At 36.8% G+C, this 26853-nt stretch overlaps 2 protein-coding genes and 2 long non-coding RNA genes across 4 annotated transcripts; all 4 read left to right on the top strand.

Annotated features, from left to right (window-relative positions):
* Positions 1–2054: 2054 nt before the first annotated feature.
* On the top strand, positions 2055–3652 carry LOC149388669 (uncharacterized). Its single transcript, XR_016300980.1, has 3 exons — positions 2055–2175; positions 2883–3014; positions 3569–3652. It is a non-coding gene; the product is annotated as an uncharacterized LOC149388669 (long non-coding RNA).
* A 280-nt stretch (positions 3653–3932) lies between these two features.
* LOC149388668 (uncharacterized) lies at positions 3933–6581 on the top strand. The gene has a single exon (XM_089622489.1). The coding sequence runs from the start codon at positions 3933–3935 to the stop codon at positions 6579–6581; it is 2649 nt and encodes an 882-aa protein (XP_089478615.1).
* Positions 6582–7837: 1256 nt separating this feature from the next.
* On the top strand, positions 7838–8583 carry LOC149388667 (uncharacterized). Its single transcript, XM_089624817.1, has one exon. The coding sequence runs from the start codon at positions 7929–7931 to the stop codon at positions 8556–8558; it is 630 nt and encodes a 209-aa protein (XP_089480943.1). The 5' UTR covers positions 7838–7928; the 3' UTR covers positions 8559–8583.
* Positions 8584–9203: 620 nt separating this feature from the next.
* On the top strand, positions 9204–10903 carry LOC149388666 (uncharacterized). The gene is made up of 3 exons (XR_016300901.1): positions 9204–9423; positions 10131–10262; positions 10820–10903. It is a non-coding gene; the product is annotated as an uncharacterized LOC149388666 (long non-coding RNA).
* Positions 10904–26853: the final 15950 nt, after the last annotated feature.

The following is a 26853-nucleotide window of genomic DNA, read 5'->3' as shown; positions in this document are numbered from 1 at the left end:
GGCAGAGGAGCGTCGGCGGCACACGGCGGACGAGGCACACAGCGGAGGAGGGAGAAAGTAGAGAGAGAAATGGAAGTTAGGGTTTCTGAGCGAATGGGGAAGCTGGGTCGCGTTTCTGGTATTTAAAGACATTTACCGACGATTTTTTCGTCGCTACATGATTTCAGTTCGTCGCTAAATGAACTTACGTTAACCAGACATTTAGCGACGATTAAATCGTCGCTATTAGTAAATTTCATACATTTAGCGACGATTTTATCGTCGCTAAATCATTTCGTTTTAATTTAATGGGAGGGATTTTTCCCTCTTTAAAATTCGTCAAAATTTGATAACATTTAGCGACGATTATTTCGTCGCTAATTGTATAGCGACGATAAAACAATCTTTAGCGACGATTTTATCGTCGCTAATTGTTTTCGTCTTAATTACATTGGAGGGATTTTTCCCTCTTTAAAATTCGAAATTAATTCAACGTTATTAGCGACGAAAATATCGTCGCTAAATGTATTTTGAAATAATTAGCGACTAATTTAACGTCGCTAATTATTTTCCCGCGAACTTAGCGACGACAAAAAAGAATTAGCGACGATAAAGTCGTCGCTAATTATCTTTGCCGCCAAACTTTAGTATTTCTCGCACCAAAGAATTAGCAACGATAATATCGTCGCTAAAAGGGTTATTAGCGACGATATTTTAGCGACGACTAAATCGTCGCTAATAGTGTCGTCGCTAAATGTGTTATTTCTTGTAGTGCTCGAGCTACGGAGGTATTATGGAGAATTTCTTGGGCCGAGGCTCAAATGGGGAAATTTCTCGGGCCGAGGCCCTAATAATAAGTTTATTAGCTAGATTGAGCGAAGTGTGGGCTTTGCAACCCCATATATTCGTCTCTTAAGTGATCACTGAAATAGGTATGACTACCCTAGGGGCACCCCGAACTAAAAGTTGATAGGAGCAAGAAAAGAAAGATCAAGTCATCAATTAGTTTAAAATACTAATAACCGGTTCATGCATTGCATTACTTTTTTTGTGAGCTTTATATTATTCTCGCTGAGCGTAAGCTCATCTCTTCGGAAAAAAAAATATACGTCTGTGTTGTAGGTAAACAACTTGCAATGAACTGAGCAGGGCGGACTAGCGGCGTCGAAAGCGAGAGGGTTGGGTCATGGTTTCCATTCACGAATTAAGTCTTCCGCTACAAGTTATTAAGAAATAAAGTTTAAATTTTTGTTTTCGTTATTGAGAAATAAGTCTTCCGCTACGAGTATTTAAGAAATAATTTTTAAAGTTTTTTTTATTTTCATTTACTTCGAAGTTTCAAAGAGTTTTATATTTTGGTTGAGATTTAGATTATGGATTATGTTTTAGTATATTTGCTGTTATGTTTTGTTTTAAATTCGTATTTTCAATTTTGCTTAAGTATTTCTTATGAAGTGTTGAATATGCAATCTTCATATTTTTCTTAAATGCTTTTGTTTCTTTTTAAGATCTTCAAAATTTTAGTTTGCCTTGATTCGATGTGTTTAAAAAAAACAATTCCTCCAAGTTTTCTAAAGAATTTTCTAAAGTTTAAAAAGTAAGATAAGTAAGACGGTCCGAAAAGTCGGGTCGTCACAGTTGCTATCATAGCAACGAACCTATGACCCCCTTCGCTATTCGATTGCACGGCTGTCCCTTATTCAAGTAAGTTAGTACTTTTTTTTGTTTATATGTTAGGTATTTTTTTTCTCTTAGATGGAAAACGTTCAAGCTGCTCGTGGATGAGGTAGAGGAAGAGGCAGAATTGCCACTGATATCCCAATGCAAGACACTGTAGCGACTCGAAGTTTTAAGGTAGAGGACGTGGTTGTCATGTTTTTCTGGAGTTAATTGAAATAAAAAGCTTGAGTCGGGGTCAATTTGATAGCGGTGGAATTAGGAAGAATTTAATTGCAAAATTCGAAGAATTCTCTACACTCTTCTTTTCTTTTCTTTCTTCTTCTTCTTCTATTCTTTTCTTCTTCTTGCCTTTCCTTCTCTCGTGCGTTACCTGCAAAGAGAAACAGAGCCATCACCGCGTGCGCCCGCCGTGACCGAGAGAGAAGAACGCCGTGAGCTCACACCGCCGCCGACCGGAAGAGAAACACCGGGAAAAGAAGGGAATAGCATCAAGGAAGTCGAATTTCTCGAGGAAAGGTAAGGAATCGTTCTTTCCCGAATTGATTTTGGAAAAGTTTAGGATCTGTTCATTGAATTCGGGGTTTTCAATTTCAACGAGTTTTTTTGTGAAATCAACTTGTCATTGCTCTTGTTTATGATGGACTAGTGATGATTGTTACTCGGATTGGAGAGTTTGAGCATGTTTCTTGATGAAATTTTTGATTTTGGACGAAAAATTAGAAGTTTAGGGTTTGTATAAATCTGAATTGGGGGTTTCGATATTCTGGATGTGATTTGATGATTTTGGACTGAATTTGTGTTACAAAACTAAGTTTAAGATGGATTGTGTTTGGATAATTGGACGAATTGTTATGGATTTTTGATTTTGAACATTTGGTTTTGGTTTTCTTGCTTGGCCATGAGTTTGTTTGGCCGTGAGTTTGTTTGACCGTGTGATGTTGATTTGAGATTCTGGTTTTTGGTGATGAATGATTCGATATACTTGAGATAAGTTATTGACAGTTCTGAATTTGGAAAAGAAAAGAATGATACTTGTTTCGCTAGAATTATTTTCAGATTTCATTATGGAAATGAAATTAGACTCGTTCAAGAAATGCGAATTTTGGACTTTATAGTTAGAAATGTCTTTGGGTTATACGATTATTAAATCGTACGTTTGAGTTTGAGTATCGTGAATTATTCATAGGATTCTGATTCAGGATCGGTTTGATTTACCGTGATAGGACTCAAGACTGAAAGTCGTTTAGAGGTTCACGGAGTAAGTGAACGTCTGGATTCTCGATATTAGTGAACGTTCAAGTTCACAGGACGAGCGGATGTCTCGTGGAAGAGCGATATAGACGCTTACTCTTGAGGTAGGTTATTATAACCCTTCTCTCCTGATTTTATGGTTTGGCCTCAAGTATATATTATTTTCGAAATGAAAATGTTTGTGAACGTGCCACGTAACCTAGAACCGTTTTTAGAAAATGTGGCCGAACTTCAATTCGGTATATCCGATTATGAAGTTGAGAATATTTTCGATATTATACATATATCCCGTATTTACGAAAGGAAATGTTTCGTATATCCTGGACAAGCCGGTTTCACACACACATGTATACGGTGCAGAGCGTGCACCTTGCTCTGATCAGATGACTGCCACGGGTTAAGTTGGCAGGCGGCTCAGGAGATAGTACACGTTTTAGAAGTATCTAGGGACACATTTAAATTTCTGTCATTTACATTTCTGCAATTTACATTTCTGCAAGGTATACTTGTACGTGTATGGTGATTTACACGTGACAAGAATAGTAATATTATAAAGCTAAGTATTATTTTCGAAAATCTTTTTAAAATCAAACCATTATTATAGCACCTACTGGGCCTCAGGCTCATCCCTATTTCTTCAATTTTTTTTTATAATCAGGGAACGAGAAGAAGGGTTAGGACGACCTCGGAGTTTTACGTCGTCAAGTTTTTGAAGTTTTTAGTTTCGTTATCTAGCAGGTCTGTATTTAAGCTTTTGGTTTATCAAAGTTTGTTATATTTTCTGCATTCTGTTTTGTTTATCTTTGGATCTGTAAAGCGAATGACTGAGTATGCACTGTGGGATGTTTAGTTACTCGTTTATTGTTTAATAAAATATGTTTAATATCGCTTATCTTCGCTTAGTTCACGTCTCGGTTCTCGGGGCGTGACAGGTTTGGTATCAGAGCGTCTAGGTTATAGAATCTCTAGGGAATGCATACTCGGTTTGCTTTACACTCATGGTCCATTGATTTACTTTCAGAATGACACGACGTGGTAGGCCGCCTGGTGCGAGACCACATAACGTTCCACCATTACGAGGACCCGTGCGACCCCCTGAACCTCCTGAAGATGTGGCTGCTGCGATGTATCGCGCCTTTCAGGAGATGGCCGCACGTGCACAGAACGAAGTGCCAGCTGTTCCTTCAAGGAGTCAATGTCTGAGAGAGTTTCAACGACTCCATATCTCTGCATTTAAAGGTGATGCTGATCCACAAGTGGCAGATCATTGGTTTAAGAACCTTATAATGCAGTTGGATACGATCAGAACTCCACAAGAGTATCGCGTAGAGTTTACGGCTACTAAACTCGAAGATCGTGCTGGCGTTTGGTGGAGGCAACTAAGGAGGACACATGACGTTGACGCCATGACGTGGGAAGAGTTTGAAGAGCTGTTTTACATGCATTTTTTCCCACAGAGCTTCCGAGATGAAAAGGTTAGAGAATTCATTGGACTTACTCAAGGAAGCATGACGGTGTTTCAGTATGAAGCGAAGTTCAGTGATTTAGCTCGCTTTGCTCCTTCGATTGTGGAAACCGAGCACATGAGGTGCATAAGGTTTGAAGATGGTCTGAAGGCTTCCGTTCGAAGGCAGATAGTTGCTTTGGAGATCCGCGAGTATGCTAGACTCGTGTCAGCAGCTTTACGTGTCGAACAAGACAGCCTAGCGTACCAAAAAGAGCGGGCTGAGAAAGGTAAATTTTCTGGAGGACCAACCAGAAATGTTCGTCGTTCAGGAGCTGGACGGGGGCAGTCCAGTGGTGCTGCAAGCGCAAGCCAAGCTGGAGGAAGTGGTACCCGAACGTCTGGTAACAGGTTGTCTGGTGGCAGCAGCTCTGTTCCGTATGGATACACGTGTTACATATGCGGAGAACCTGGTCATCTCAAGCGAAATTGTCCGAGGAATCAAGGACAACAACCTCCGCAAACTTACGTTCCACCGAGTTATGGGCCGACAAGTTATGGTCAGCCAAGCTATCGGCCGTTTGTGCCTCAGCCACAGTATCGACCACCAAGCTTCCCACAGTCTCAGGGAACTGTGCCTCAATACTTTCCTCAACCACGACCACAGTCTTCGGGAAGTGTGCAATCCCCGATGCAGAATCAAGCTAGACCTGGAGGCCAGAGAGGTTCTTCTGGAGGAGGAAAAGGACGAGCCGAGGGGCAAGCTGATGTGGTGATCGGAGAAACTTCAAAGGCGGGAAGTAGTCACACTGCCATGGACGGTATGATTCTCATCTCAACATCTTGGGCTAAGGTGTTGTTTGACATTGGTGCCACGCATTCGTTTATTTCGGAAGATTTCCTTAATATCTTGAGATTAGAAACGAATTCGTTAGAGAGACCTTTGTTTCTGCATACACTCATCGGTGAGGCCAGAGCGACCCTTAGTTGTCACAGTCAGGTAACCAGTGGGAATGGTGAGCAACTAGATGTGAATTTAATCGTGTTGCCTATGACTCTGTATGACGTCATACTTGGCATGGATTGGTTGTCAAAGTATAGAGTCCAACTAGATTGCCATAAGCGAAGAGTAACGCTATATACGGGGTCTAGGAAGACTGTCTTATATCGAGATGGTGAAGGTCAGAAAGCAGGGAATCATATTTTGAAGGCATCTGTTGGAGGACGGAAGAATTTATCGTGCTATGCACTCATTGCCTCGTTAGAAGGTGTAAGGGATGCTCAGGAAGAGTTAGCTATTCCTGTTGTGGATGAATTTCCTGATGTTTTTCCAGAGGAATTGTCTAGCTTACCTCCTGATCGAGAATTAGAGTTCTGCATTGAACTTATTCCTGGTACGACTCCAATCTCTATTCCTCCATACAGAATGGCACCTGCAGAGCTACAAGAATTACGAAAGCAACTTGATGAGTTGGCGAGTAAAGGGTACATTCGAAATAGTACGTCACCATGGGGAGCACCTGTGTTGTTCGCTAAGAAACACGATGAAAGTCTGAGATTATGTATTGACTACAGGAAGCTTAATGCAGTGACGATAAAGAATAAGTACCCATTACCCAGGATTGATGAGTTGTTTGACCAACTGGGAGGATCTCGATTCTTTTCAAAGATAGATCTGAGATCTGGGTATCATCAGCTGAAGGTTCGTGAAGAGGATATTCCTAAGACGGCTTTCAGGACTCGTTATGGTCATTTTGAGTTCCTGGTAATGCCTTTTGGATTAACGAACGCTCCTGCAGCTTTTATGGACATGATGAATCGAGTTTTTCGACCATTCCTGGATCAGTTCGTCATTGTCTTCATTGATGATATTCTGATTTACTCGAAGGACGCGCAAGAGCATGAGCAACATCTTAGAGTTGTTTTGCAGACTCTTCAGCATCAGTTATATGCTAAGAAGGAGAAGTGTGATTTTTGGTTAACCGAAGTTAAGTTTCTTGGGCATGTAATAACTGAAGATGGAATATCTGTAGACCCTTCTAAGATAGAAGCAGTCCTAAGATGGGAGCCACCAAAGAACGTTGGAGAGATTCGAAGTTTTCTGGGTTTGGCTGGATACTACAGAAAGTTTGTGAAAGATTTCTCACGGATAGCCGCACCAATGACCCGCATCACAAAGAAGAATGTTCGGTTTGAGTGGGATCATCAGTGTGAGAATGCTTTCTAAAGGCTGAAAGTTTGTTTAACTAGTGCACCAATTCTCACTATCCCGAAGATGGGCGAGCCGTATGAAGTCTACTCAGATGCTTCTAAAGAAGGTCCGGGGTGCGTTTTGATGCAAAATGGACGTGTAGTTGCTTATGGTTCTCGTCAACTGAAACCTCATGAGAAGAACTACCCAACTCATGATCTAGAGTTAGCAGCCATCATCTTTGCGTTGAAGATATGGAGATGCTACCTTTACGGTGTAAGATTTCAAATCTTTTCTGATCATAAAAGTTTAAAATATCTCTTCACTCAGCGAGATCTGAACTTGAGACAACGTCGATGGATTGAGTACATGGAGGATTACGATTTCACTCTCGAGTATCATCCGGGCAAGGGTAACGTGGTAGCCGATGCACTGAGTAGGAAAGGTGCAGGTGTTCTAGCAGCGCTAGCATTGCTGGATTGGAAAAGAGAAATGGTAATTGGGGATTACGATCTTAAGCTCTTCGAGAGTCGTGATTCAGCGATGATTTATAATCTGGTAGATCCACCGTACCTGGTCCAGCAAGTTAAAGAGAATCAACAGCAAGATAAACATCTTCTAGGTGTTCTGACAAGATTGCAGAATGGTGAGACGCTAGAGCATTGGAATGTTCGAGGGGATGGAAGCTTGTATTTCAAGAATCGTTTAGCTGTTCCACAAGTAGACGAGATCAAGAAAGTGATTATGGAAGAAACTCATAAGTCTCGTTACACCATTCATCCTGGAGCCAATAAGATGTACCTGAATTTGAAGAAACAGTTCTGGTGGCGCAACATGAAAAGAGACGTCCTTGACTATGTCAGGAGTTGTCAGAATTGTCTCAAAGTAAAAGCTGAGCGACAGAAGCCAGAAGGAATGTTGCAACCGTTGCCCATACCAGAATGGAAATGGGAAGAGATAACCATGGATTTTCTCACAAACCTACCGAAGTCACAGGAAGGTTTTGATACGATTTGGGTAATCGTGGACCGACTCACAAAGTCTGCACATTTCATTCCCATCAAGGTAACGTACTCCAAGAGGAAACTAGCTGAAGTGTATCTAGAAAACGTGGTGAAATATCACGGGGTTCCTCTGAGCATTACTTCAGATCGTGATACACGATTCACTGCTCATTACTGGAGAAGTTTCCAGGAAGCCATGGGAACGATACTGAACTCCAGTACTGCTTTTCATCCTCAGACGGATAGGCAATCTGAGAGAGTTATTCAAATTCTGGAAGACATGTTGAGGGCATGTGCTTTGGATTTTGGTAACAAATGGAAAGACAATCTCTCGTTTGCTGAGTTTGCATACAACAACAGTTTTCAGTCCAGCATAGGCATGGCCCCATTTGAAGCTCTGTATGGAAGACCGTGTAGATCTCCTGTGTGTTGGATTGAACCAGAAGAACGTGTTCAGACAGGAGCTACGATTATTGAAGAAACTAATGAGAAGATCGCGATCATTCAGCAGCGACTGAAGACAGCTCAAAGTCGACAAAAGAGCTATGCTGATAAAAGACGAAGACCACTCGAATTTGAAGTAGGAGACTATGTGCTCTTAAAGGTATCTCCACGTAAAGGTATTTCCCGTTTTGGAAGGAAAGGGAAATTGTCTCCTCGATACGTAGGACCTTTCCAGATTACTGCACGAGTAGGTCTTGTGGCTTATCGACTTGCTCTACCCCCAGAGTTAGCGTTTGTGCACGATGTTTTTCACGTGTCAATGCTTCGGAAGAGCGAACCCGATCCTACAGCTATCGTTCAACTCGAAGATGTACCGATTCAAGAGAATGTCACTTACGATGAAGTTCCAACCCAGGTTGTCGATAGAAAGATGAAGAGTCTTCGTAACCGTGAGATTCCGTTGGTGAAGGTTTTGTGGACTCATCATGGAAGCGAAGAAGCGACTTGGGAACTGAAAAGCGATATGATGGAAAAGTATCCGTACTTATTCCATGTGGGCAGTTAGATCTTAAATTTCGGGACGAAATTTCTCTAAGGAGGGGAGAACTGTAGCGACTCGAAGTTTTAAGGTTAATTTTGTAAATTAAGTTAATCCAAGGACGAGAAAATTATGTAAATTAATTTTCTAAGTAGTATTTCCAGTATTTTGGATTTGAAATATATTAAGGTAAGGAGAAATCTCGGAATAAAATAAAGGAATTATCGAGTTTGTCGTGAATGATAAATTATATTCCGATGAGATATTCCGGAATTTAATTTAAGAAAATAAATTCTTAAGGACAAGAATTATTTCCGAGAAACCTTGAGTATATTTGAGTTATTTGAGAACGAATGAGAATTTTCTTAGTTTTGAAGCTTTTAATTAAAGGTTCGATCGGTTATGGTTGAAGTCACAAAATTTTGTGACAAGGACGTGGTTGTCATGTTTTTCTGGAGTTAATTGAAATAAAAAGCTTGAGTCGGGGTCAATTTGATAGCGGTGGAATTAGGAAGAATTTAATTGCAAAATTCGAAGAATTCTCTACACTCTTCTTTTCTTTTCTTTCTTCTTCTTCTTCTATTCTTTTCTTCTTCTTGCCTTTCCTTCTCTCGTGCGTTACCTGCAAAGAGAAACAGAGAAAAAAAAACAACAAAACCGACATCAAGGACATCATCGTCACCGCCACAATCCTCACCACCACCGTCATCTTCTTCACCTTCCTCTCTTCTTCTTTAGTCTTCGCGCGCCGTCAAGCCACCGAGCCATCACCGCGTGCGCCCGCCGTGACCGAGAGAGAAGAACGCCGCGAGCTCACACCGCCGCCGACCGGAAGAGAAACACCGGGAAAAGAAGGGAATAGCATCAAGGAAGTCGAATTTCTCGAGGAAAGGTAAGGAATCGTTCTTTCCCGAATTGATTTTGGAAAAGTTTAGGATCTGCTCATTGAATTAGGGGTTTTCAATTTCAACGAGTTTTTTTGTGAAATCAACTTGTCATTGCTCTTGTTTATGATGGACTAGTGATGATTGTTACTCGGATTGGAGAGTTTGAGCATGTTTCTTGATGAAATTTTGGATTTTGGACGAAAAATTAGAAGTTTAGGGTTTGTATAAATCTGAATTGGGGGTTTCGATATTCTGGATGTGATTTGATGATTTTGGACTGAATTTGTGTTACAAAACTGAGTTTAAGATGGATTGTGTTTGGATAATTGGACGAATTGTTATGGATTTTTTATTTTGAACATTTGGTTTTGGTTTTCTTGCTTGGCCATGAGTTTGTTTGGCCGTGAGTTTGTTTGACCGTGTGATGTTGATTTGAGATTCTGGTTTTTGGTGATTAATGATTCGATATACTTGAGATAAGTTATTGACAGTTCTGAATTTGGAAAAGAAAAGAATGATACTTGTTTCGCTAGAATTATTTTCAGATTTCATTATGGAAATGAAATTAGACTCGTTCAAGAAATGCGAATTTTGGACTATATAGTTAGAAATGTCTTTGGGTTATACGATTATTAAATCGTACGTTTGAGTTTGAGTATCGTGAATTATTCATAGGATTCTGATTCAGGATCGGTTTGATTTACCGTGATAGGACTCAAGACTGAAAGTCGTTTAGAGGTTCACAGAGTAAGTGAACGTCTGGATTCTCGATGTTAGTGAACGTTCAAGTTCACAGGACGAGCGGACGTCTCGTGGAAGAGCGATATAGACGCTTACTCTTGAGGTAGGTTATTATAACCCTTCTCTCCTGATTTTATGGTTTGGCCTCAAGTATATATTATTTTCGAAATGAAAATGTTTGTGAACGTGCCACGTAACCTAGAACCGTTTTTAGAAAATGTGGCGGAACTTCAATTCGGTATATCCGATTATGAAGTTGAGAATATTTTCGATATTATACATATATCCCGTATTTACGAAAGGAAATGTTTCGTATATCCTGGACAAGCCGGTTTCACACACACACATGTATACGGTGCGGAGAGTGCACCTTGCTCTGATCAGATGACTGCCACGGGTTAAGTTGGCAGGCGGCTCAGGAGATAGTACACGTTTTAGAAGTATCTAGGGACACATTTAAATTTCTGTCATTTACATTTCTGCAATTTACATTTCTGCAAGGTATACTTGTACGTGTATGGTGATTTACACGTGACAAGAATAGTAATATTATAAAGCTAAGTATTATTTTCGAAAATCTTTTTAAAATCAAACCATTATTATAGCACCTACTGGGCCTCAGGCTCATCCCTATTTCTTCAAAAAAAAATTTATAATCAGGGAACGAGAAGAAGGGTTAGGACGACCTCGGAGTTTTACGTCGTCAAGTTTTTGAAGTTTTTAGTTTCGTTATCTAGCAAGTCTGTATTTAAGCTTTTGGTTTATCAAAGTTTCTATATTTTCTGCATTCTGTTTTGTTTATCTTTGGATCTGTAAAGCGAATGACTGAGTATGCACTGTGGGATGTTTAGTTACTCGTTTATTGTTTAATAAAGTATGTTTAATATCGCTTATCTTCGCTTAGTTCACGTCTCGGTTCTCGGGGCGTGACAGATACTCATCATGCCGCTCTGTTTCCCTCACAACAAGGAGGAGCACAAAATCCCCATGGTCCCGCCCATGTACCTCAGCCAGTAGCCCAACTGGACCTGGCGGCGCTACTGACTACACTGCTAGATGTACCTCGTGTGGGACAAGTCATTGTGATGGATGATCTCTTCGAGAAGTTCAGGAGGATGAGAGCCACGAATTTTAAATGATCGACTGATCATTTGGTGGCCGATGAGTGGATGTCAGAGATTAAGACGATCTTCGACTTCATGAACATATCGAAGACCGAGAAGGTGATATGCGCTTCATTTTTCATGAAGAAAGATGCGAGCTATTGGTAGGAGACAGTAGCTATGAGAAGAGACACACGCGCTATGTCGTGGGATGACTTTTTTGAGGAGTTCAACAATAAGTATTTCAACATGTGAGCGATGAACACTCAACAGAAGGAGTTTGCGGAGCTGAAGCAAGGGACGATGACTGTGACTGAAGCAGTGAGGAAGTTCAACCAGCTGGCACGATTATGCCCCAACATGGTTCCGACCGAGTCAGAAAGAGTTCGGAGGATGATGGGAATGTTCCGACCGGAATTGGCTCTAGCTATTGATAGTGGAAGTCATCCATCATCCACTGTTTCAGACTGTCTCGAACGTGCAATGCGTGCTGAATACCAGTTGGTTCAAGTAAAGGAGGAGCGAGACCGGTACATCAAGGCACGGAAGGAAGAGAAGACTCAAAGTAGGAGAATATGCAACAATAAGAAGTCCGACCAGCGTCTCTTCAACAACAAAGTCGACAAGGCGCAATATCTTGAGAATGAAAACGGGAAGAAGAGGAGCCATCCTGAAAATAGTGGTAATGCAAATTACAAAGTCAAGATGAAAAATAGGTCTTTTCCGAAGTGCAACATATGTGGAATGATACACTTAGGAGAATATAAGACGGGCACTATATTGTGTTACAAGTGCGGTCAGCCAGTACACATCTTCAAGGATTGTCTGAAGCAGAACTTTGAGCAGAACTATCAGAATGGGTGAATCACCTTCATTCAAGAAGAAATTGAAGGGTCACCGATTTTCCAGGGCCGACTAGAAGCACAACCAGCAACTCAGACACCACAGCCACCTCAAGATCGCATCTACGCCTACACCAATGTCGATGCCCTAACCGGAACCTCGTATGTAGTAGCAGGTCCGTTATGACGCCTTTGTGTTGTTTGACTCTGCTCTTTTTTTTTAGTTGAAAAAAAATAGGCTATAGTCTAGAGAAAACTAGAAGAGTTTTATGCACGGTCTTACCGACCGGTAATGCTTTATTATTATCATAGTACTGCTTAAAAAAAGTACCGATAATAATTAGTGGTCAGAAGCTAAGGATCGATTTCATCGTCTTATGGATGAAAGTTTTCAATGCTATCTTGAGAATGAGAATAAGAAAAGAGAACACAATATCCCGAGCTCTTTGTTGAGGGACTTGCTGTGTCCGAGTAATAGTCTTACAGTTCTTCTGGACGTTTTTGTTAATTTTCGGGACGAAAATTCGAATAAGTAGGGGAGATTGTGAAATCCCAATTTTTTTTAGCTTAATTAAAAAACTAAAATTTTTGTGTTCAAGTCACGTTAGTTTTTTTTTTTATAAAGTAGTAGTGAATGATTTATTTATGTGGTAGTTTTTGAAGTTGTATTTTTTTTATGTGTTCTTTAGAGTGTTTTTGAATTTAATATACTCTTTAGATTATAAAATATGGATATAATATATATAAGTTATATATTATAAATAATTTATGTGGGTATAAATATACATACATAACATATTATATATATATATATATATATTATGATTATGAAGTAAAGATAATGTTATACGTATAATTAATATATATATATATATATATATGTGTATACATAGTGTAGTACAGTACGTAATATATGTATTAGTTATATTTACTAATCTAAATAATGTAATATATTATATTTATATATATATATATATATATATATATATATTATGAGTTTAACGTAGTAGGATTATATATATATATATATATGTATATATATATATTAGGTGTGTATATAAACATATATATATATATATATAATAATTAATAAGTAATATATTAATATTAGAAGTAGGATTAGTGTTTGGGCTTTTGGGGTTTGGGCTTTTAGAGTTCAATTAAGCTATATTTAAACATATTCTCCTCATCTTTTAACGCTTCTTCTATGCTCTAATTCCCCCATCCCTCTTTAGGTTTGAAAATTCGTAACCCTAAGGTATGCTTTCTTTCTCTCTGGTTCGGATTTCTTGAAAACGTTTCTTAAAACGCTTGCTCTGGTGTCAAGCCGAATGTTTTTGCGTTGATTCATTTTGGAAAAGTTAGATTTATGCTTCTTCTATCTAAATCATTAATAGAAAAATATTTTTATGAAATACAGAATATTTTATGATTATTTTCAAATCAGTGCACAGACCTGAAATATGTTCTCAATTTTCATACTTTAAACGCTTACTTTGGATTCAACAAAATTTGTTTTACGTTTATTCTTTTTGGAAAAGTTAGGTCTAAATATCTTCTATCTAACCCTTTAATCGAAAAATAATTTTATCAAATACAGATTATTTTATGATTATTTTCAAAACGGTGCACAGAAAGTCTTTGACAAAAATTTTAAAGTTAGATTTTAGCACTTCTTCTATTTTTAATAAATAGTTAAAAACTTATTTTGCCCGTGATGCCTTTACAAAAAGTGATCCAAATTATGTTTTATACGTACTGGAGTTTTTACAGAAGTTTTCTCAGAGTTTTAATTTTTCACCGAAACCCTAATAGCCAAGGGTATATTCGTAATTTCACGTTGAATGTCGTTTCTGAAAATTTCTAGAACCTACAGTATGTCTTGAATTTTTTCCTTAGATGATCCCCGGTAGCATTTTATCCCAATTAGGTTCTGAGTCGTTTTGAGCGTCTTTTTCCTTCGACGATCTACGATCGTAACCTTCGATATCCAGGTGAGAATAATCTCACTGCAACACAGATTAGTTCAAAAATATATTAAGTATTATATGATCTGAATGAGTTTATAATAATTTTTTTTATTGTTATTATGTGATTGTTGACATATGTGTGGTATGGTATCATATGATGAATTATGAATGATAGGTTATTATGCGAAGGTTATGATATGATATGGTATAGTATGTTATGTAATGATATGATATGATACGGTATGCTATGATAATTTATGAACGATATGTTATGATATGCCGAGTTTATGATATGATAGGGTATGCTATGCTATGTGATAATATGAGATAGTATGATATGTTAGGTGATGATATGTTATAAATTAGAATACTTATATCATGTTCTTTTTCTAGTCATGTTATCATGTATATTTTATGTCACACGTCATTCGTGCATGTAACGAAAATATAAAAGTGAAAAGATAAAGATAAGCAAGGAGTCATACCGCCTCGAGCTACGGAGGTATTATGGAGAATTTCTCGGGCCGAGGCTCAAATGGGGAAATTTCTCGGGCCGAGGCCCTAATAATAAGTTTATTAGCTAGATTGAGCGAAGTGTGGGCTTTGCAACCCCATATATTCGTCTCTTAAGTGATCACTGAAATAGGTATGACTACCCTAGGGGCACCCCGAACTAAAAGTTGATAGGAGCGAGAAAAGAAAGATCAAGTCATCAATTAGTTTAAAATACTAATAACCGGTTCATGCATTGCATTACTTTTTTTGTGAGCTTTATATTATTCTCGCTGAGCGTAAGCTCATCTCTTCGAAAAAAAAAATATACGTCTGTGTTGTAGGTAAACAACTTGCAATGAACTGAGCAGGGCGGACTAGCGGCGTCGAAAGCGAGAGGGTTGGGTCATGGTTTCCATTCACGAATTAAGTCTTCCGCTACAAGTTATTAAGAAATAAAGTTTAAATATTTGTTTTCGTTATTAAGAAATAAGTCTTCCGCTACGAGTATTTAAGAAATACTTTTTAAAGTTTTTTTATATTTTCATTTACTTCGAAGTTTCAAAGAGTTTTATATTTTGGTTGAGATTTAGATTATGGATTATGTTTTAGTATATTTGCTGTTATGTTTTGTTTTAAATTCGTATTTTCAATTTTGCTTAAGTATTTCTTATGAAGTGTTCAATATGCAATCTTCATATTTTTCTCAAATGCTTTTGTTTCTTTTTAAGATCTTCAAAATTTTAGTTTGCCTTGATTCGGTGTGTTTAAAAAAAAAAATTCCTCCAAGTTTTCTAAAGAATTTTCTAAAGTTTAAAAAGTAAGATAAGTAAGACGGTCCGAAAAGTCGGGTCGTCACAGTTGGTATCAGAGCAACGAACCTATGACCCCCTTCGCTATTCGATTGCACGGTTGTCCCTTATTCAAGTAAGTTAGTACTTTTTTTTGTTTATATGTTAGGTATTTTTTTTCTCTTAGATGGAAAACGTTCAAGCTGCTCGTGGATGAGGTAGAGGAAGAGGCAGAATTGCCACTGATATCCCAATGCAAGATACTCATCATGCCGCTCTGTTTCCCTCACAACAAGGAGGAGCACAAAATCCCCATGGTCCCGCCCATGTACCTCAGCCAGTAGCCCAACTGGACCTGGCAGCGCTACTGACTACACTGCTAGATGTACCTCGTGTGGGACAAGTCATTGTGATGGATGATCTCTTCGAGAAGTTCAGGAGGATGAGAGCCACGAATTTTAAAGGATCGACTGATCATTTGGTGGCCGATGAGTGGATGTCAGAGATTAAGACGATCTTCGACTTCATGAACATATCGAAGACCGAGAAGGTGATATGCGCTTCATTTTTCATGAAGAAAGATGCGCGCTATTGGTAGGAGACAGTAGCTATGAGAAGAGACACACGCGCTATGTCGTGGGATGACTTTGTTGAGGAGTTCAACAATAAGTATTTCAACATGTGAGCGATGAACACTCAACAGAAGGAGTTTGCGGAGCTGAAGCAAGGGACGATGACTGTGACTGAAGCAGTGAGGAAGTTCAACCAGCTGGCACGATTATGCCCGGCCAACATGGTTCCGACCGAGTCAGAAAGAGTTCGGAGGATGATGGGAATGTTGCGACCGGAATTGGCTCTAGCTATTGATAGTGGAAGTCATCCATCATCCACTGTTGCAGACTGTCTCGAACGTGCAATGCGTGCTGAATACCAGTTGGTTCAAGTAAAGGAGGAGCGAGACCGGTACATCAAGGCAGGGAAGGAAGAGAAGACTCAAAGTAGGAGAATATGCAACAATAAGAAGTCCGACCAGCGTCTCTTCAACAACCAAGTCGACAAGGCGCAATATCTTGAGAATGAAAACGGGAAGAAGAGGAGCTATCCTGAAAATAGTGGTAATGCAAATTACAAAGTCAAGATGAAAAATAGGTCTTTTCCGAAGTGCAACATATGTGGAATGATACACTTAGGAGAATATAAGATGGGCACTATATTGTGTTACAAATGCGGTCAGCCAGGACACATCTTCAAGGATTGTCTGAAGCACAACTTTGAGCAGAACTATCAGAATGGGTGAATCACCTTCATTCAAGAAGAAATTGAAGGGTCACCAATTTTCCAGGGCCGACTAGAAGCACAACCAGCAACTCAGACACCACAGCCACCTCAAGATCGCATCTACGCCTACACCAATGTCGATGCCCTAACCGGAACCTCGTATGTAGTAGCAGGTCCGTTATGACGGCTTTGTTTTGATTGACTCTGCTCTTTTTTTTAGTTGAAAAAAAATAGGCTATAGTCTAGAGAAAACTAGAAGAGTTTTATGCACGGTCTTACCGTACGGTAATGCTTTATTATTACCATAGTACTGCTTAAAAAAAAGTACCGATAATAATTACTGGTCAGAAGCTAAGGATCGATTTCATCGTCTTATAGATGAAAGTTTTCAATGCTATCTTGAGAATGAGAATAAGAAAAGAGAACACAATATCCCGAGCTCTTTCTTGAGGGATTTGCTGTGTCCGAGTAATAGTCTTACAGTTCTTCTGGACGTTTTTGTTAATTTTCGGGACGAAAATTCTAATAAGTAGGGGAGATTGTGAAATCCCAATTTTTTTAGCTTAATTAAAAAACTAAAATTTTTGTGTTCAAGTTACGTTAGTTTTTTTTTTTTATAAAGTAATAGTGAATGATTTATTTATGTGGTAGTTTTTGAAGTTGTATTTTTTTTTTTATGTGTTCTTTAGAGTGTTTTTGAATTTAATATACTCTTTAGATTATAAAATATGGATATAATATATATAAGTTATGTATTATAAATAATTTATGTGGGTATAAAAATACATACTTAACATATATTATATATATATATTATGATTATGAAGTAAAGATAATGTTATACGTATAATTAATATATATATATATATGTGTATACATAGTATAGTACAGTACGTAATATATGTATTAGTTATATTTACTAATCTAAATAATGTAATATATTATATTTATATTTATATATATATATATATATTATGAGTTTAACGCAGTAGGATTATATATATATATATATATATTTATATATATATATATATATTAGGTTTGTACGTGTATATAAATATATATATATATATATAATAATTAATATATTAATATTAGAAGTAGGATTAATGTTTGGGCTTTTGGAGTTTGGGGTTTTAGGGTTTAATTAAGCTATATTTAAACATATCCTCATCATCTTTTAACGCTTCTTCTATGCTCTCCTTCCCCCATCCCTCTTTAGGTTTGAAAATTCGTAACCCTAAGGTATTCTTTCTTTCTCTCTGGTTCGGATTTCTTGAAAACGTTTCTTAAAACGCTTGCTCTGGTGTCAAAACGAATGTTTTTGCGTTGATTCATTTTGGAAAAGTTAGATTTATGCTTCTTCTATCTAAATCATTAATCGAAAAATATTTTTATGAAATACAGAATATTTATGATTATTTTCAAATCAGTGCACAGACCTGAAATATGTTCTCGATTTTCATACTTTAAACGCTTACTTTGGATTCAACAAAATTTGTTTTGCGTTTATTCTTTTTGGAAAAGTTAGGTTTAAATATCTTCTATCTAACCCTTTAATCGAAAAATATTTTTATCAAATACAGATTATTTTCTGATTATTTTCAAAACGGTGCGCAGAAAGTCTTTGACAAAAATTTTAAAGTTAGATTTTAGCACTTCTTATATTTTTAATAAATAGTTAAAAACCTATTTTGCCCGTGATGCCTTTACAAAAAATGATCCAAATTATGTTTTATACGTACTGGAATTTTTACAGAAGTTTTCTCAGAGTTTTAATTTTTCACCGAAACCCTAATAGCCAAGGGTATTTTCGTAATTTCACGTTGAATTTCGTTTCTGACAATTTCCAGAACCTACAGTATGTCTTGAATTTTTTCCTTAGATGATCCCCGGTAGCTTTTTATCTCAATTAGGTTCTGAGTCGTTTTGAGCGTCTTTTTCCTTCGACGATCTACGATCGTAACCTTCGATATCCAGGTGAGAATAATCTCACTGCAACACAGATTAGTTCAAAAATATATTAAGTATTATATGATCTGAATGAGTTTATAATAATTTTTTTTATTGTTATTATGTGATTGTTGACATATGTGTGGTATGGTATCATATGATGAATTATGAATGATAGGTTATTATGCGAAGTTTATGATATGATATGGTATAGTATGTTATGTAATGATATGATATGATACGGTATGGTATGATAATTTATGAACGATATGTTATGATATGCCGAGTTTATGATATGATAGGGTATGCTATGCTATGTGATAATATGAGATAGTATGATATGTTAGGTGATGATATGTTATAAATTAGAATACTTATATCATGTTCTTTTTCTAGTCATGTTATCATGTATATTTTATGTCACACGTCATTCGTGCATGTAACGAAAATAAAAAAGTGAAAAGATAAAGATAAGCAAGGAGTCATACCGCCTCGAGCTACGGAGGTATTATGGGGAAATTTCTCGGGCCGAGGCTCAAATGGGGAAATTTCTCGGGCCGAGGCCCTAATAATAAGTTTATTAGCTAGATTGAGCGAAGTGTGGGCTTTGCAACCCCATATATTCGTCTCTTAAGTGATCACTGAAATAGGTATGACTACCCTAGGGGCACCCCGAACTAAAAGTTGATAGGAGCGAGAAAAGAAAGATCAAGTCATCAATTAGTTTAAAATACTAATAACCGGTTCATGCATTGCATTACTTTTTTTGTGAGCTTTATATTATTCTCGCTGAGCGTAAGCTCATCTCTTCGAAAAAAAAATATACGTCTGTGTTGTAGTGTTGTAGGTAAACAACTTGCAATGAACTGAGCAGGGCAGACTAGCGGCGTCGAAAGCGAGAGGGTTGGGTCATGGTTTCCATTCACGAATTAAGTTTTCCGCTACAAGTAGTTATTAAGAAATAAAGTTTAAATTTTTGTTTTCGTTATTAAGAAATAAGTCTTCCGCTACGAGTATTTAAGAAATAATTTTTCAAGTTTTTTTTATTTTCATTTACTTCGAAGTTTCAAAGAGTTTTATATTTTGGTTGAGATTTAGATTATGGATTATGTTTTAGTATATTTGTTGTTATGTTTTGCTTTAAATTCGTATTTTCAATTTTGCTTAAGTATTTCTTATCAACTGTTCAATATGCAATCTTCATATTTTTCTTAAATGCTTTTGTTTCTTTTTAAGATCTTCAAAATTTTAGTTTGCCTTGATTCGATGTGTTTAAAAAAAAAAATTCCTCCAAGTTTTCTAAAGAATTTTCTAAAGTTTAAAAAGTAAGATAAGTAAGACGGTCCGAAAAGTCGGGTCGTCACAGTTGGTATCAGAGCAACGAACCTATGACCACCTTCGCTATTCGATTGCACGGCTGTCCCTTATTCAAGTAAGTTAGTACTTTTTTTTGTTTAGATGTTAGGTATTTTTTTTCTCTTAGATGGAAAACGTTCAAGCTGCTCGTGGATGAGGTAGAGGAAGAGGCAGAATTGCCACTGATATCCCAATGCAAGATACTCATCATGCCGCTCTGTTTCCCTCACAACAAGGAGGAGCACAAAATCCCCATGGTCCCGCCCATGTACCTCAGCCAGTAGCCCAACTGGACCTGGCGGCGCTACTGACTACACTGCTAGATATACCTCGTGTGGGACAAGTCATTGTGATGGATGATCTCTTCGAGAAGTTCAGGAGGATGAGAGCCACGAATTTTAAAGGATCGACTGATCATTTGGTGGCCGATGAGTGGATGTCAGAGATTAAGACGATCTTCGACTTCATGAACATATCGAAGACCGAGAAGGTGATATGCGCTTCATTTTTCATGAAGAAAGATGCGCGCTATTGGTAGGAGACAGTAGCTATGAGAAGAGACACACGCGCTATGTCGTGGGATGACTTTGTTGAGGAGTTCAACAATAAGTATTTCAACATGTGAGCGATGAGCACTCAACAGAAGGAGTTTGCGGAGCTGAAGCAAGGGACGATGATTGTGACTGAAGCAGTGAGGAAGTTCAACCAGCTGGCACGATTATGCCCCAACATGGTTCCGACCGAGTCAGAAAGATTTCGGAGGATGATGGGAATGTTCCGACCGGAATTGGCTCTAGCTATTGATAGTGGAAGTCATCCATCATCCACTGTTGCAGACTGTCTCGAACGTGCAATACGTGCTGAATACCATTTGGTTCAAGTGAAGGAGGAGCGAGACCGGTACATCAAGGCACGGAAGGAATAGAAGACTCAAAGTAGGAGAATATGCAACAATAAGAAGTCCGACCAGCATCTCTTCAACAACCAAGTCGACAAGGCGCAATATCTTGAGAATGAAAACGGGAAGAAGAGGAGTCATCCTGAAAATAGTGGTAATGCAAATTACAAAATCAAGATGAAAAATAGGTCTTTTCCGAAGTGCAACATATGTGGAATGATACACTTAGGAGAATATAAGACGGGCACTATATTGTGTTACAAGTGCGGTCAGCCAGTACACATCTTCAAGGATTGTCTGAAGCAGAACTTTGAGCAGAACTATCAGAATGGGTGAATCACCTTCATTCAAGAAGAAATTGAAGGGTCACCGATTTTCCAGGGCCGACTAGAAGCACAACCAGCAACTCAGACACCACAGCCACCTCAAGATCGCATCTACGCCTACACCAATGTCGATGCCCTAACCGGAACCTCGTATGTAGTAGCAGGTCCGTTATGACGCGTTTGTGTTGTTTGACTCTGCTCTTTTTTTTTGGAGTTGAAAAAAAAATAGGCTATAGTCTAGAGAAAACTAGAAGAGTTTTATGCACGGTCTTACCGTCCGGTAATGCTTTATTATTATCATAGTACTGTTTAAAAAAAAGTACCGATAATAATTAGTGGTCAGAAGCTAAGGATCGATTTCGTCGTCTTATAGATGAAAGTTTTCAATGCTATCTTGAGAATGAGAATAAGAAAAGAGAACACACTATCCCGAGCTCTTTCTTGAGGGACTTGCTGTGTCCGAGTAATAGTCTTACAGTTCTTCTGGACGTTTTTGTTAATTTTCGGGACAAAAATTCTAATAAGTAGGGGAGATTATGAAATCCCAATTTTTTTTAGCTTAATTAAAAAACTAAAATTTTTGTGTTCAAGTTACGTTAGTTTTTTTTTTATAAAGTAGTAGTGAATGATTTATTTATGTGGTAGTTTTTGAAGTTGTATTTTTTTTTATGTGTTCTTTAGAGTGTTTTTGAATTTAATATACTCTTTAGATTATAAAATATGGATATAATATATATAAGTTATATATTATAAATAATTTATGTGGGTATAAATATACATACTTAATATATATATTATATATATATATATTATGATTATGAAGTAAAGATAATGTTATACGTATAATTAATATATATATATATATATATATATGTGTATACATAGTACTGTACTAATATATGTATTAGTTATATTTACTAATCTAAATAATGTAATATATTATATTTATATATATATATATATTATGAGTTTAACGTAGTAGGATTATATATATATATATATATATATATATATATATATATTAGGTTTGTACGTGTATATAAATATATATATATATATAATAATAATAATTAATAAGTAATATATTAATATTAGAAGTAGGATTAGTGTTTGGGCTTTTAGGGTTTAATTAAGCTATATTTAAACATATCATCCTCATCTTTTAACGCTTCTTCTATGCTCTCCCTCCGCCATCCCTCTTTTAGTTTGAAAATTCATAACCCTAAGGTATGATTTCTTTATCTCTGGTTCGGATTTCTTGAAAACGTTTTTAAAATGCTTGCCCTGGTGTCAAAACGAATGTTTTTGCGTTGATTCTTTTTGGAAAACTTAGATTTATGCTTCTTCTATCTAAATCATTAATCGAAAAATATTTTATGATATACAGAATATTTTATGATTATTTTCAAATCAGTGCACAGACCTGAAATCTATTCTCGATTTTCATACTTTAAACGCTTACTCTGGATTCAACAAAATTTGTTTTGCGTTGATTCTTTTTGGAAAAGTTAGATTTAAATGTCTTCTATCTAACCCTTTAATCAAAAAATATTTTTATCAAATACAGATTATTTTCTGATTATTTTCAAAACGATGCGCAGACAGTTTATGACAAAAATTTTAAAGTTAGATTTTAGCACTTCTTCTATTTTTAATAAATAGTTAAAAACTTATTTTGCCCGTGATGCCTTTACAAAAAGTGATCCAAATTATGTTTTATACGTATTTGAATTTTTACAGAAGTTTTCTCAGAGTTTTAATTTTTCACCGAAACCCTAATAGCCTAGGGTATTTTCGTAATTTCACGTTGAATGTCGTTTCTGACAATTTCCAAAACCTACAGTATGTCTTGAATTTTTTCCTTAGATGATCCCCGGTAGCTTTTTATCCCAATTAGGTTCTGAGTCGTTTTGAGCGTCTTTTTCCTTCGACGATCTACGATCGTAACCTTCGATATCCAGGTGAGAATAATCTCACTGCAACACAGATTAGTTCAAAAATATATTAAGTATTATATGATCTGAATGAGTTTATAATAATTTTTTTTTATTGTTATTATGTGATTGTTGACATATGTGTGGTATGGTATTATATGATGAATTATGAATGATAGGTTATTACGCGAAGTTTATGATATGATATGGTATAGTATGTTATGTAATGATATGATATGATATGGTATGGTATGATAATTTATGAACGATATGTTATGATATGCCGAGTTTATGATATGATAGGGTATGCTATGCTATGTGATAATATGAGATAGTATGACATGTTAGGTGATGATATGTTATAAATTAGAATACTTATATCATGTTCTTTTTCTAGTCATGTTATCATGTATATTTTATGTCACACGTGATTCGTGCATGTAACGAAAATAAAAAAGTGAAAAGATAAAGATAAGCAAGGAGTCATACCGCCTCGAGCTACGGAGGTATTATGGAGAATTTCTCGGGTCGAGGCTCAAATGGGGAAATTTCTCGGGCCGAGGCCCTAATAATAAGTTTATTAGCTAGATTGAGCGAAGTGTGGGCTTTGCAACCCCATATATTCGTCTCTTAAGTGATCACTGAAATAGGTATGACTACCCTAGGGGCACCCCGAACTAAAAGTTGATAGGAGCAAGAAAAGAAAGATCAAGTCATCAATTAGTTTAAAATACTAATAACCGGTTCATGCATTGCATTACTTTTTTTGTGAGCTTTATATTATTCTCGCTGAGCGTAAGCTCATCTCTTCGAAAAAAAAAAATATACGTCTGTGTTGTAGGTAAACAAGTTGCAATGAACTGAGCAGGGCGGACTAGAGGCGTCGAAAGCGAGAGGGTTGGGTCATGGTTTCCATTCCCGAATTAAGTCTTCCGCTACAAGTTATTAAGAAATAAAGTTTAAATTTTTGTTTTCGTTATTAAGAAATAAGTCTTCCGCTACTAGTATTTAAGAAATAATTTTTAAAGTTTTTTTTATTTTCATTTACTTCGAAGTTTCAAAGAGTTTTATATTTTGGTTGAGATTTAGATTATGGATTATGTTTTAGTATATTTGCTGTTATGTTTTGTTTTAAATTCGTATTTTCAATTTTGCTTAAGTATTTCTTATGAAGTGTTCAATATGCAATCTTCATATTTTTCTCAAATGCTTTTGTTTCTTTTTAAGATCTTCAAAATTTTAGTTTGCCTTGATTCGATGTGTTTAAAAAAAAAAATTCCTCCAAGTTTTCTAAAGAATTTTCTAAAGTTTAAAAAGTAAGATAAGTAAGACGGTCCGAAAAGTCGGGTCGTCACAGTTGGTATCAGAGCAACGAACCTATGACCCCCTTCGCTATTCGATTGCACGGTTGTCCCTTATTCAAGTAAGTTAGTACTTTTTTTTGTATATATGTTAGGTATTTTTTTCTCTTAGATCGAACACGTTCAAGCTGCTCGTGGATGAGGTAGAGGAAGAGGCAGAATTGCCACTGATATCCCAATGCAAGATACTCATCATGCCGCTCTGTTTCCCTCACAACAAGGAGGAGCACAAAATCCCCATGGTCCCGCCCATGTACCTCAGCCAGTAGCCCAACTGGACCTGGCAGCGCTACTGACTACACTGCTAGATGTACCTCGTGTGGGACAAGTCATTGTGATGGATGATCTCTTCGAGAAGTTCAGGAGGATGAGAGCCACGAATTTTAAAGGATCGACTGATCATTTGGTGGCCGATGAGTGGATGTCAGAGATTAAGACGATCTTCGACTTCATGAACATATCGAAGACCGAGAAGGTGATATGCGCTTCATTTTTCATGAAGAAAGATGCGCGCTATTGGTAGGAGACAGTAGCTATGAGAAGAGACACACGCGCTATGTCGTGGGATGACTTTGTTGAGGAGTTCAACAATAAGTATTTCAACATGTGAGCGATGAACACTCAACAGAAAGAGTTTGCGGAGCTGAAGCAAGGGACGATGACTGTGACTGAAGCAGTGAGGAAGTTCAACCAGCTGGCACGATTATGCCCCAACATGGTTCCGACCGAGTCAGAAAGAGTTCGGAGGATGATGGGAATGTTCCGACCGGAATTGGCTCTAGCTATTGATAGTGGAAGTCACTCATCATCCACTGTTGCAGACTGTCTCGAATGTACAATGCGTGCTGAATACCAGTTGGTTCAAGTAAAGGAGGAGCGAGACCGGTACATCAAGACACGGAAGGAAGAGAAGACTCAAAGTAGGAGAATATGCAACAATAAGAAGTCCGACCAGTGTCTCTTCAACAACAAAGTCGACAAGGCGCAATATCTTGAGAATGAAAACGGGAAGAAGAGGAGCCATCCTGAAAATAGTGGTAATGCAAATTACAAAGTCAAGATGAAAAATAGGTCTTTTCCGAAGTGCAACATATGTGGAATGATACACTTAGGAGAATATAAGATGGGCACTATATTGTGTTACAAATGCGGTCAGCCAGGACACATCTTCAAGGATTGTCTGAAGCACAACTTTGAGCAGAACTATCAGAATGGGTGAATCACCTTCATTCAAGAAGAAATTGAAGGGTCACCAATTTTCCAGGGCCGACTAGAAGCACAACCAGCAACTCAGACACCACAGCCACCTCAAGATCGCATCTACGCCTACACCAATGTCGATGCCCTAACCGGAACCTCGTATGTAGTAGCAGGTCCGTTATGACGGCTTTGATTTGATTGACTCTGCTCTTTTTTTTTAGTTGAAAAAAAATAGGCTATAGTCTAGAGAAAACTAGAAGAGTTTTATGCACGGTCTTACCGTACGGTAATGCTTTATTATTATCATAGTACTGCTTAAAAAAAAGTACCGATAATAATTACTGGTCAGAAGCTAAGGATCGATTTCATCGTCTTATAGATGAAAGTTTTCAATGCTATCTTGAGAATGAGAATAAGAAAAGAGAACACAATATCCCGAGCTCTTTCTTGAGGGACTTGCTGTGTCCGAGTAATAGTCTTACAGTTCTTCTGGACGTTTTTGTTAATTTTCGGGACGAAAATTCTAATAAGTAGGGGAGATTGTGAAATCCCAATTTTTTTTAGCTTAATTAAAAAACTAAAATTTTTGTGTTCGAGTTACGTTAGTTTTTTTTTTTATAAAGTAGTAGTGAATGATTTATTTATGTTGTAGTTTTTGAAGTTGTATTTTTTTTTATGTGTTCTTTAGAGTGTTTTTGAATTTAATATACCCTTTAAATTATAAAATATGGATATAATATATATATAAGTTATATATTATAAATAATTTATGTGGGTCTAAATATACATACTTAACATATATTATATATATATATATATATATATATTATGATTATGAAGTAAAGATAATGTTATACGTATAATTAATATATATATATATATATATATATATATATATGTATACATAGTATAGTACAGTACGTAATATATGTATTAGTTATATTTACTAATCTAAATAATGTAATATATTATATTTATATATATATATATATTATGAGTTTAACGTAGTAGGATTATATATATATATATATATATATATATATATATATATTAGGTTTGTACGTGTATATAAATATATATATAATAATAATAATTAATAAGTAATATATAAATATTAGAAGTAGGATTAGTGTTTGGGCTTTTGGAGTTTGGGCTTTTAGGGTTTAATTAATCTATATTTAAACATATCA

This window comes from Urtica dioica, chromosome 8 (assembly GCF_054948205.1).
Source record: "Urtica dioica subsp. dioica isolate 48M chromosome 8, U.dioica_male_clone48M_v1_H2, whole genome shotgun sequence".
Taxonomy (NCBI): Eukaryota; Viridiplantae; Streptophyta; class Magnoliopsida; order Rosales; family Urticaceae; genus Urtica; species Urtica dioica.
Note: the sequence above shows the minus strand (reverse complement) of the source record. Positions and strands in the feature narration are given on the sequence as shown.

Bases quoted from the DNA above. Each gene is read 5' to 3' on its own strand.
- LOC149388668 (XM_089622489.1), top strand. From the start codon at position 3,933: ATGACACGACGTGGTAGGCCGCCTGGTGCGAGACCACATAACGTTCCA.
- LOC149388667 (XM_089624817.1), top strand. From the start codon at position 7,929: ATGGCCCCATTTGAAGCTCTGTATGGAAGACCGTGTAGATCTCCTGTG.